The sequence below is a fragment of the Ranitomeya variabilis genome, chromosome 2 (assembly GCF_051348905.1).
Source record: "Ranitomeya variabilis isolate aRanVar5 chromosome 2, aRanVar5.hap1, whole genome shotgun sequence".
In the NCBI taxonomy this organism is placed as follows: Eukaryota; Metazoa; Chordata; class Amphibia; order Anura; family Dendrobatidae; genus Ranitomeya; species Ranitomeya variabilis.
Genome location: NC_135233.1, coordinates 826,366,092 through 826,379,162, shown reverse-complemented (window position 1 = coordinate 826,379,162; position 13,071 = coordinate 826,366,092). Strand labels below are relative to the sequence as shown.

Genomic DNA, 13,071 nt, shown 5'->3' with positions numbered 1-13,071 from the left:
TCTTGGGTAGCCATCTCAGTCTCCTGACCTCAATATCATTGAGCCACTCTGGGGAGAGCTCAAGCGCACAGTTCATGCTAGACAGCCCAGGAATTTACAGGAACTGGAGGCTTTTTGCCAAGAACAGTGGGGTAGGTTTACCATCTGAGAAAACAAAGATCCTCATCTTCAACTACCACAAAAGACTTCAAGCTGTCATTGATGTTAGAGGGGGCAATACACAGTATTAAGAAATGAGATATTTGAACTTTTGATCAGGATCATTTGAATGTTTTGGGTTGTCATGATTTTAAAAGAGAAAACACAGTAGTTTGACAATAGACGGCTTCACCCAACCTCTAACCATGAGTGGAGGAAAAAGTTTTGGTATTATTCATATTCTCTGAAAAAAGACCAAGAAAGCAAAAATTCTGCCGAGGTATGTAAGTTTGAGCACAGCTGTATTTCTAGAACGGGGTTCCACTAATCCCCCATTCATGTCTGCGTCCAGCCACTAGTGTCTGTATTTGGAACTCACATAGCAATGAATGGCGAGAGATGTGGTGTCATCTTTCCATTCACTGGTCGCCAGATGCAGTCCACAATGGGGGATCAAGGACTCACCGTTCTAGAGATAGGTTTGGGCCCCAGAAGTGGGACTTGCTTTTCAGACATTGGTCATAGTCTGTGGGTATGCCACAAGTCTTTTGTCTTACATGCCCAACTCTGGTACTACTATTCTCTATTTCTGAACAGTAGGGGGGCTGCATTTGCTCCCCACAGGAATGTACCTGAACTGGTAGCTTGAGGCATGCAAATCTGTTTTTACCCCTTGGGCACTTGCCAACAGCATGGTTTGTCCAATTAAATGCAGGTTGTACTTGTATCTCTGAGGGCTGTGTCTCTTGTTTCCATTTCGTACGTGAATTTCTGACATTTTGTGAAGCTATGTCCTGTTTTTGTGCACATGTTCAATTGAAAACTACTATGTATATAGTAACTGTGGAACAGTACCAAAGCTGCTTCTCCACCCCAAAAGGCATATCTGACCTGTGATAAGGCACTTTTCTAATAATTGGTTTTCTGTACTTTGTGATATCAACGTTTCTTTTGGTTTGACTTTAATCAGTATATGGTTTTTCACTATTGGGACAAGATTGGAATACCCCTTTAAACAGCAAGCATATGCTGAGTTATTTTTTAACTGGTTGTAAAGTAGTGGTTTGGTTTTGCAGAACCGTTCAATTACAGGACTTGGGTGAAAAGGCTGTTCTGTAAAATAAAGAGATTGTTTAACAAAACTCCAAACCAGGGTCTGATCATGTTGTCTGTATTGAGCATTCATCCTTGTGGTTGTAGGGCACCCTTTCTTGTCTACCTTTTTAGATTTTCATCTTGGCAAAATATTGTCTTGTGCCAAAGTGAATACTAAAATATAAAAATGAAGGCATTTCTATAACACAGTTCAACACCTCTTGTGCTGCCATGACAAAATACTTAACATCCTAACAGTATGTATAGTATAATACATAATATAGACCTTTTAATGCGACTAATTACTATAGGCATCTTGTCTGGTCTGCAAATTCTTATCAGTGCCTTGTTCTTATAGGACATTGTGACTTAATGGCATCAGACAAATTGTCCCGCAGAGTTGTCCTGTACATTATAAATAGAAGATAAGAGGCCATTTGTTCTGCCATTCTGTATGGAAATAATGTTTATGATGAGAACTTGAGTAGGATTAAATATATCAGTGAAATGTAAAGCATTGGTTTAGAGCAACATATTCTCAAGCGTGAATATAGAAAAAAGAAAGTTGGAATAATGCCGTAATCATTTTTTATCGCTTTTTATTCATAACATTTGTTTTTACTGTGAGTAGTTTACATGTTCACTTCAGTTTGACCGCTCTTCTATGTTGTAAAGCCTCAGAATTACTTGTCTGCACTGAAGTGTGCAATTCAGAATTTTGTATGTGTGTGGGACCAAGTTTGCACACACTGCAGTAGGGATTTTGTCTCTCTTTTCCATATCTTTCAGGTTTCAGGCCTGTCGTTGGTCAGTATTGAGTTTCAGCTCCCTCCAAAGATTTTATACTGAGTTCAGGTCTGGAGACTGGCTAGGCCACTCTAGGACCTCAAAATGCTACTTATGGAGCTATTCCTTAGTTGCCCAGACTGTGTGTTTCTGGTAATTGTCATTCTTGAAGACCCAACTACGACCCATCTTCAATGCTCTTACTGAGGGAAGGAGGTTGTTGGCCAAAATCTCACAATGCATGACCCTATCCATCCTCCCTTCAATACAGTACTGTCATTGTGTCCCCTTTGCAGAAAATTACCCACAATGTATGATGTGTCAACCACCATGCTTCACAGTTGGTACGGTTTTCTTGGGGTTGTACTCATCCTTCTTCTTCTTCCTCTAAACACAGTGAGTGGAGTTGATACCAAAAAGTTCTGTTTTTGTCTCATCTGATCACATGACCTTCTCCCATGCCTCCTATGGATCTTCCAGATGGTCATTGGCAAACTTCAAACGGGCTTGGACATGTGCTGGCGTGAGCATGGGGACCTTGCGTGCCCTTCATTATTTTAATCCATGACTTCACAGTGTGTTACTAACGGTAATGTTTGAGACTGTGGTCCCAGCTCTCTTCAGGTCATTGACCAGGTAGTCCCGTGTAGTTTTGGGCCAATTTTTGACCTTTCTCAAAATCCTCATTACTGCACGAGATGTTGCATGGAGCCCTAGAATGAGGATGTCTGTAAGAGCCTGAATTCTTGCTGATTGGTAGGTGATAATACTATCATGCAATAAAATGCAATTTAATTATTTACAATTCATACAATGTGATTTTTCTGGTTTTTATTTTAGATTGTCTCACAGTTGAAGTGTACCTACGATAAAACTTAGACCTCTCCACCTTTTGTAGGTGGGAAAACTTGCAAAGTCAGCAGTGTATCAAATACTTATTTTCTCCACTGTATATACAAGTGCTTCTCACTAAATTAGAATTTCATGCAAAGTTAATTTATTTCAGTTCTTCAATACTAAAAGTGAAACTCATTGTCGTTACAAACAGAGTGCTCTATTTCAAGTGTTTATTTCTGTTAATGTTGATGATTATGGCTTACAGCCAAGTTAGTGTGCCTCAACAACACTGTTATGTCTAACAATTTTTAAGTGGAAACGTAACCTTCTGATTTGTCACTGAAATACAGTTTTAGCACAAACAATTTGTAGTAGCTAATTGGGCCTCATGGCTGTGCCACTATAGTAGGCCTAATGATTTTTAAGTGGAAATCTGGCTGCCTAATTTGCCACTGAAACAGTGTTAGCACAAACTATTTGGAGTAGCTAATGGGGCTTCGGGAGACTGCCACACAGTTTTTGCATCTACTTCGATGCCGGAAGATAGATTTCACACAGGATAAGTTCACTTTCAGCAGCAGCACTAGCGCAAGAACTCTCTTCACTGTGACATTGAGCAAATGGCGCCTGCAAAACAAGATGTCCGCTTTTTATATGACCAGGGACATGTTACTTCGGCAACCAATCACAGAAGACCTTGTGTCATGACGTTATGGATGGTTTCTGCACCCTGATTGGTTGTCTGTAGCAACACACATAAAGTTAAGGGAAGAAAAGCTGCTGCTTTAAGCTCTCCACATGCTCCTCTGACCTAGACACACACCCTCCCCTCATCAAACTTATCCTTCCCCGCTCATCATACAGCACCACTATCCTAGCCAAAGTAATAACAAAAGCATTAGTGGAGTAGCAATGATTTACCGAACGGTGACCGACTTTGAGTAAAAATGCTTGTGAAAGTGAACTTGAATGCGCATGTGCTATGTTCGTGCCGAATTTGAGATTGGCGAACGTTTTCTGAACATGTTCGCACATCTTTAATCTAGACAACATTTCCTAGAGGCAGTGCTGTCTGACTTCTCTACCAGATCTATATCTGCCCAACAGCTCTCACACTCCCACCATCAGTGCCTAGCCATTCCATCTACAAAACACCATCCTGAGACTCTTATGAAGTCTCAAGATGGATAAATTGCTGCATAATTTCTTTAACAATTCTCACAGATTTCACATGGTATACACTACCCTGAGACACTCCAGCATTCCCAGCTTTATTGTACAACGAAGGATATTTTCTGACATTGTCTCCAAACTAGCTGTAGGGGACCAATGAGTCATATACCTGATAGATCTGAGCAGCCTGCACTGCTTCTGTGGCTTCTTCTTGCCCATTCCTCCCTATGTCATTGCCATTTAGAGTATACTGTGAGCTGCTCATTGAAGCCCATCTCCTGCCTGAAGGGCTGTGCGTAACTGGCAGAATACCTTCCGATCACAGCACAGACCGGAAATCTCTGAACTCTGTGCTTTGATCAGATTATAGCAGGAGCAGCTCAGTAACATAAGAGAATTTTGTATATTATATTAAGTATATTATGAAGTTTTTTTGTTTTTTTTTAAGAATTATCCCACTATTACTTGTTAGATGCTAGTTAAAATAAGTGACCTTTTCCCATTAGCAGTTTTTCTATGGACCGTATTGGCCAATATTTGTTCCCAAACTGGGGTGACTGGCATGGGCCCTAAATTACTTCCCCTAGAGATAGGAGGGTTTAATATAAAACAGACATTAAACTTTCTTCACAGCAAATGCTTTATTATAATTATCTAGCTTCTTGTTTGTCTACATAACTTTTACGGTATATTATTTATAGTATAACTTTTCCATGTAATTTCTTTCTTCGAATGAGACTTCTGTTTTTAGTTACACCTACCTAAGGATATGGTCTCATTTATCAATTGTTTTAATGTCTTTATTATAATACTGGTGAAGTGTGAGATACATGTCCTTGAATTCAGCGATAGACCTTTCTATTTGTTCTTTCTTTTCTTCTCTCAGTCTAATATTATTTTCTAATATTATTTTATTATGTCTGCAGACTTTCTTTGCAAGGAATGTCCAAAAATTCACATAAATGTGGATCGTATCGATATTCAGGATATACCAACAGAGCAGTCCTTCATGAGGAGATGGCTTCATGAACGCTTTGAGATTAAAGATAGGTATGTAAATCAATTGGGATACATAAATTGGTTTACATGTCAGATTTAGTATGGACTAATTGTACACGTTAAATGATTGTCTAGACATATATAATGGTTACCCTCCCGCCCCCATTGATTAACTTGCACTAGCCAGGTATAAACGGTGAACCAACCTTGAACTATAAACCTCCATTTATTGTGTAACAGCCGCTGCCAGGGACTGCAGATCAGCTACTATTCTCTTCAACAAAAACTGATCTGCAGTATTTGGGAGTGACCTCTACATAATGCGCAGAGATGTAATGTTCAGTTCCTTACGCTGATTACAGCTGATCTGCGGGGGTGCCGGGTGTCAGACCCTGATTTTTATGGTATAGAGTACCTATTTTATGGATGGCTCATAACTATTATGCCTGGACTACATCCTTAAGTATTTTCCTATCAGAGATCATTTGTTTTAAAACATCTGATTGAAAGCATGGTCTGCTATCAGAACTCATTTGTTCTTTGCATTTGTGGCCTCTTAAGGCTGTTTGCACTTAAACCATACATATTTCATTGATCAACATTTTACTCCCCTCCCAGGTAGAATATATAGTTCCCGTAAGAAAATCTAATCATCTATTTTTTTTGCCGTATTGCTAGGTTACTTACAGAGTTTTATGAAGCTACGGATCCTGAAAAACGTAATAAATTTCCTGGACAAGGTGACATTGCAAAGCTCAGCTTGAAGAAAACTGTTCCATCCTTGTTCATTTTGACTGGTATAACAGCTGGCATGCTTTGCACAGAAACTGGGAGGAAAGTTTACATGAACACTTGGATATATGGAACTTTAATTGGCTGCCTTTGGGTCAGCATCAAAGCCTAAACGGACCTTTAGTCTTTACCAGTTGCACATTATACCAAATCTTTTGTCCAGAACCGAACACCTTGTATGATCTGCCTTATTCATGACTACATTAAAATCGGTAGAATGTAAGAGTGCTGGAAATGTGTCTAATCTCAATTGCAATTTGCGGAGATAATTTGTTCGTGTCCCAAAGTTCAGCAAAATACCTATTGTTATAACCCATCCTTAACTTTATCAACATAGATGCTTACCATTAACCCGAGCACCATTTTATTGAATGCAACATCCATTAATGCTAGCCACACATGTGCCAATGACTAACCCTGCCATGATGTTAGTGGTATGGTTGGCCTTGTACCGTCAGCCAAGAACCCTGGTGGTTGGGAGACTTTGCCTATCCACCATATTTTACTATGTGGCCATTGTATGCCTGTACAGGTGACAGATTGACTTCTGTAATTACATCTTGGTCTCTTCTTCTAATACATTTTCCCCCATATGTACATTTATGGTGTTACCACATGAGACATTTCAGCTGCATTTTGTGGATTTTCTATAGTTTTCAGCATCTACATTGCAAAGGATGAAGTCTGCAGTGGAAATGTGAGCCATAAATTGACAAGCGGCAGATGTCACTTCTACAGCACTGCCCAATTTATGCAGCAGATTTTCTCTGCTTTGGATGAGATTTGTAAAATCTGATCAATAACTCCATTATTATAGTAATCTGCTATGTCTCTGACCCCTGTGGACATGCAGTTGAGGGATTCTTAAACCTTAGCAACTCTTGCTTAGTATTAATTTCTGATAAAAAGCTTTCGTTATTGTAGGATATTCTAGTACGTAACTAGAGGAACGTTGCAGAGCAGCAGTGTTCTTAAAAGGCCCAATACGCCTTTTTTTTTTTTTGAAGATTTTGGTGAATTTTCAGTCTAACACAATTGAAAAGCAATTTGTGGTGCTAGCATCTGCACGAACAGAAAACGTGTTTGTTTTCTTCTGTGTTACATCTCTAACCGCTGTCATTTTATAGGCTTTTTGCATTCTATTTTACACCTTGCTTTGCTCAATCATGTCAATGGAAGCATTCTGCCATTTCTAAAAATTGCAATGAATGAAGTAATGCAGTATTGTTTGGTAGTGTGTGTCATGGGTTTAAGCAATACCGTCCGATATGGTGCTATGCCTTACTGCTGGCCGATGCTGTAGAGAAATATGGAGTCATCATCCCCCATCGATGCTTGTGCCTTTTTTTTACGTTCTGTTTTGTTTATGGCCTTTTTGCATATAATGCTTAACAATCAGAGAGACATTGATTGCATACATTAAATTAACAATTCTTATAGTCTGTATAATTTATTCCTTGAAGTTTAAATATTAAATTTAATAAAAATGAATATAATTTAATGAAATTCATGGTTACTGGGTGGGTGAGTATTTAATTTGTAAGCACGATCAAGCAGTAAATATCCAGATCTTTAGCTATAGATATGTAGTTAACCATTACGTAGACCAGGAATAGATCATTCTCTCCGGTTATGGTAGAATAATCAGCATTTACATCAAGGTTTCATTCCATGTCGCCCTCTTTTGCAAGGGTCCATCAGCTTGTTGCAGCAAGAGTCGGGCAGCGACAATTTGTAGGTACAACTGTGGCTTAGACAATATTTACTTACATTTTATGGAAGTGGGTTTTTTGTATTTGGCTGAAGGTTAAAGGATAGTTTGTGTTCAGCTTTGTTCTTTCCTTTTTTTTGATGACATAGTTGCTGACATTCCCCAGTTACCCATTGTAAACTTCTGCCTCTATGTATTGGTATCTCCTGTATGTAATAACTGATTCAGCAACGTGCAAACTTCTATAACCTTTTTTCTGGACTCTGGTATGGAATAGCGTAGTCTACTAATGCTATCCCATACCTCCAGGAAGACGTGAGGACAAAAGGACGTTTCTTCCTCCTCCATCTGATAATGGAGCACTATGGACATTTCCCCCTTGTTTAAGCCGCGTTACGTGTTTGCTCCTTTGTCACCCTCTTCTGTCTCCAATGTGGAGACAGATGCTTTGTCCTTTATTACAAGTTTACTTGAAATAAGCAGTTTTCATTGGCTTTCTTTTAAACTTGTTTCTCAGAAAAATTTGGTGCATTGCTTTTTACGTATCATTTGACTCTTTGTGAAATTTACTCTGGAAAAACATGATTTCTAATTCATTGTGGGAGCCATGTTTCACCCATGTTGAGCTGACACTTGACAGATTTTTTTTGAATGTGTGGGAGGAAGATATATTAGTAAAAGTTGTTTGTCTAGATAACCAAGGGCCCCAGAGCTTTCTGGCTCTTTGATGTCTCCACTACATCCAGCCTTTGTGGGCACTTAGACTTTTTCATGTGTCGGGAATAATGAATTCTGTAGAAAAAATGCAGATTGCACTTCTGTTCTTTATCACATTTAATACATTCTGTTGCCAAATATTAGTTTTAACAATGCATTTGTTTAAAAGGATATATATTAAAGTGTATCACTATTACATCATGCTCATTCATAATTATTTTGTGTTTATATAAAATGCCCATTACCTAATGTAAAGTTTCTGTGCTGTGTTGCCAAGTAAAAAAAAATAAAATAAAAATCTACCTTTAATATTACCAGTTGCGTTCCTCATGTTACTATTATACCGTGTGTTTTTGTGTGACATAGTTGCCAATTGTTAGAAACTCACACTCGAAAGAGATTTGGACCTGCAGAAATGCAGCCATTGTGCAGAATTGCTGTTTTTGGTAAGTTTCTAGTATCTCACCTTACTACCTGCTCAAAAATATTAAATAGACAGACGTTATTGATTCACATACGCGTTCATCCTTGTTTTTGGGAAAGTCCACGTTTATTATTTTGGGAGGGGTGTTGTGGACAGATTGGTCAAAGTCTATTAATCTTTTTTTGCGGACCAAAATCGCCTATTCGTGTAAATATCAGAGAGCTCTCGGTTGCCATCTGTGTGTTATGTGAATGCTTTCCTTTTTTTTATTTTTTTATTTTTAACTGTTTATTTGATAGGAGAAGTTTGGAATCTTTTGTATGTATTTTTTTTTTCCGGGAGAGTAACTGAACCCCATGGGTGTTCAAAACGGACACATGGAACTAAAATTGATGCAGGTCAAATCCAGCACACTGGAAATGAGTTTTCAAAAATAAATCGCACACATTATCTAGAGCATATTCACATCTATCTCAGAACCAATTGCCACACAGATGTGAGATTGTATGGTAACCAATACAAAACCATTAAGTCTTCATGAACCACAGTGTTTGTGCTAATTTTGAGCACTTTTGCAGTGTTTATGGTTGAAAAATATCTTCAGATTTGTGCCTATTTTTGATAAGTACATTTTATCACAAATAGCTGGTGTCAGTCGTTAATCTATGAATTACCATATACACTAGGTAGATGGCTAGAATCTCCATTGACGTGCTTGGCTCACAGGTTCATCTTTTTGCTATGCACCAGATTATACTGACGCATGCCCTTTCAGTTTCTTGCCTTTTGATGTGCAAGGGAAATGTTCTTGATAGTCCCTCTAAGACACCTGTCGTTTATCTACAAAAAGTTTGGAGTCAGAGCGGAACTTATAACGGTAATTTCCTCTATCACTTGATTGCCACTTGAAGTCCCAGGAATTGTGAAGACTGTATTTGCAGACTGTATTCCCTCTGTATGTTGAGTTTTGTTTGTGCATGTTACAACTTTCTCACTAGTAAATCTATCCCTTTGAAAAGTATGTATTTTCTGTCTGCTAGGTTCCAGTTCCATTTTGTTAAAGCTAAGTGCACACAGGCCCTAATGTATAAACTTTAAGAAAAAGTTTATTCTTTAGGGCTACCCAAAAAAAAAGATGTAAAAGATTTTATTGCTGCAGAAATAGTAATAAAGTATTTTTACTACTATCTATGAAATTACTTTCTTGGAGCCTTCATTAGGGGGGACATAGAAACCATGGGTGAAGTCTACTGCCACCAGGGGACTGACACTAACAACTTGCAGTCAGCTACTTCTCCCAGCAGGCTATGCCTATCCTACCAGCACCATGCTCCTCAGTTAGTGAGAAAGCAGTAAGAGAAACAAAAGAATGACTCTGTTAAAGCAAAGACCAAATGCATGCCCAAAGGGAAAAAACAAGGGATGCTGCTCTGCCCCCAAATGTAGGCTATGAGAAAGATTTTACAGTGAGTACAGAAAAAATCCTCTTTTCTCGGGTACATCATTGGGGGACTGGAAGCCATGGGATATCCTAAAACAGTCCCTGGAGTCAGAAATATAATGAAGAACTGCAATCTCTTAGGCTGCCACCCGAGCGTCTGCTTGCAGAACGTTTTGGCCCAGACTTGTATAAACCAATGCAAAAGTATGGACTGATGACCAAGTGGTGCCATTACAGAGTTGCAAAACAGATGTCAGGTAATGTACAGTCCAGAATGCTTTACCCTAAAAAGGGGCACTTTGACCTTAGCCCTATATGCCTCCAAGAATAGTAGATGAATTTTGCAAGCAACAGTAGACTTAGTCGACGAGACCTGGGTAAGTGCCCTCTAAAATGTCAAACAAGGCATCTGAATGGGTGATGACAGACAGCGCCATACAGCCCTAAACACATCCAGCTAGTGTGAGGACCCTACAGCGATGTGAGGGCGAATAAATACAAAAGGAACAACAATCTCAGAGGTGAAAGGTAAAAACCAACCTTGGAAAAAAGGGTATCGGAAACAAGCCCACCAGAAAGGCCTCGGAACAGAGAGCGACGGGAGAGCTGTCAGAGGAGTTATATTACAAAGGGACTGCACGTTATATAACTAGAGAGGATGGAATGTAATAAGGGACGGTGTTATTCATGATAAAAGAGGAAACTATGTAACTAAGAATGGTGTTATACATAATAAGTGAGTACACTATATACTAAGGGACTGTGCTAGACATAAGTGAGTACACTATATACTATGGGACTGTGCTATTCATAAAAAAGTGGCTAAACTATATACTGAGGAGTGGCGCTATACATAATAAGCGAGTAGACTATATACTAAGGGACTGTTAAACAAGGGATAATAATGTCTTCCTCCACCTCCCCCTGTTCCTAAATCCATTATAAATCCCCCTTCCCAATCCCCCACCCCTCATTGTCCTCTCCCGCACTCCATTATTGTCCTCTTCCCCACCCCCATCATTGCCTTCTCCCCCAGCACCCCCACCATTGCCCTTTCCACCACCTCAATCATTGCTTTCTCCCTACCACCCCATCATTGCCCATTCCACCACCTCCATCATTTCCTCCTCCCCAGCACTCCTTTATTGCCCTTTCCACCACTACCATAATTGCCTTTTTCCCACCACCCCATCATTATCCTTTCCACCACCTAAAATCGTTGCTTTCTCCCCATCACTCCAATCATTGCCCTTTCCTCCACCTCCATCATTGCCCTCTCCCCCACCACCCAATCATTGCCTTCTTCCCCACCACCATCATTGTCCTTTCTACTGCCACCATCATTGTCTTTTCCCCCACCACCCCATCATTGCCCATTCCACCACCTCCATCATTTCCTCCTCCCCACCATCCCATTATTGCCCTTTCAACCACCAACATCATTATCCTTTCCACCACCTCCATCATTGCCTTCTCCCCCACCACCACCATCATTGTCCATTCCACCACCTCCATCATTTCCTCCTCCCCACCCCGATCATTGCTTTCTCCCCCACCACCCCATCATTGCCTTCTCCACCTACACACACATACAGCACCATTCACCTCTTCACGTTCACCCTCAGCGCCACGCATGTACACACATACAAACACACACATACCACCACCACTCATCTCTATACACACAGCAGACAGCACCTCTTACCTCTCCGCACCCACTCCTGCAGCCACAGCATCACAGTCGCCGGCAGCTTCCTCTCACTGACAGTGGCCATGGTGCTGAATGATGTCATCCAGTCACGCCCCTGACTGCTGTGTGAGACAGGTAGCGTAGGCAGGAAGCAGGATGGATCACTGCAGCCCCGGTGCCATTTTCTCTTGTAGGCAGCGGAGCTGCAGGGATCTCCATGCCCCACCGTACATGAGGGCAATCTGGCTGGGGCCCCCCGGAGCCTCGGGGCCAGATGAACAAACCAAATTGCCCTCATTATTAGCCACCCTGCAGGTGCCCCCTGGACCCTCCTGGCCCCGATGCAGCAGCTGCACATGAGGTATGTTCTCCCCTGGCACAGTCGTTGCGGTCTGACTCCGGCAGGCCTCCTCACCCCTCAAGGACCCCTAGCAGTCACGTGGCCTTCCGCCATTGGCGGTACGCCACTGGTCTCAAGCCTTCAGAACTGCAACCTAAATGGCTATACTGTTACATTGAGCAACCATGTATTTGGGTACAAGACGGGACCCTGGGAAAACATCTGGACAGTCTGGGAGGCCCCATGGGGTTTGTGCAACAAGACTGATAACGTTCACGTACTTGGACTTTCTGGGCCAGTCGTCTGCTGCGAGGATTATGAGAACCTCTTACATCTTGAGCAGCCTGGGTAACTGGCAAAGGCTGACACAGGTACAAGAAACAGAATGAAGAACAAGGAAGTATCAGATGCAATCATATGGGGATTGCGAGACCTGGCCAAGAGCGTTGGATTGTTTATCAGTCTGGATGCCATCAGATAGATGCCCAAAGCGGTCCCACTGATAATAAATCTGGCTAAAGACCGGATGAAAAGACAATTCTCCCAGAGGAGTAGCCTATCTGAACTTAAAAAGTCCACAGCCCAGTTATCCATTCCGGGTATGTGAAGTGCGAAGATTGATGGAACTCTTCACTCTGACAGTCCAGAATCCACAACTTTTCTGCCATGACTGATCAGCTTCGACTTCTGCCCTGATGATTGATGTATGCCATGGCGGTGGCATTGTCACACTTGATCCCCTTGGGCATACCCAACAGCAGGTGCTGTCCGTGAAGAAGAAACAGGTGGCTGGCCCTGACCTCCGGCCGGTTGAAGGGTAGTGTCTTCTGCTTCTTCCAATGGACTTGGACGGTGAACTGTCAGAAAACTATCCACAGCTAAGGAGACTGGCATCCATCATCCGAGTCTGCGAATGAATGGGAAAAAA

The 13,071-nt window shown here is 41.1% G+C and overlaps 1 protein-coding gene across 1 annotated transcript in view; it reads left to right on the top strand.

Annotated features, from left to right (window-relative positions):
• Positions 1-8,557, top strand: part of AGPAT5 (1-acylglycerol-3-phosphate O-acyltransferase 5) — a 91,318-nt gene extending 82,761 nt beyond the window's left edge. Inside the window, exons 7-8 of the mRNA XM_077290050.1 lie at positions 4,956-5,079; positions 5,707-8,557. Coding sequence (XP_077146165.1) covers positions 4,956-5,079; positions 5,707-5,932 — 350 coding nt within the window. The 3' untranslated portion in view covers positions 5,933-8,557. The remainder of the gene's footprint in view (positions 1-4,955; positions 5,080-5,706) is intronic.
• The last annotated feature ends 4,514 nt before the right edge of the window (positions 8,558-13,071 follow it).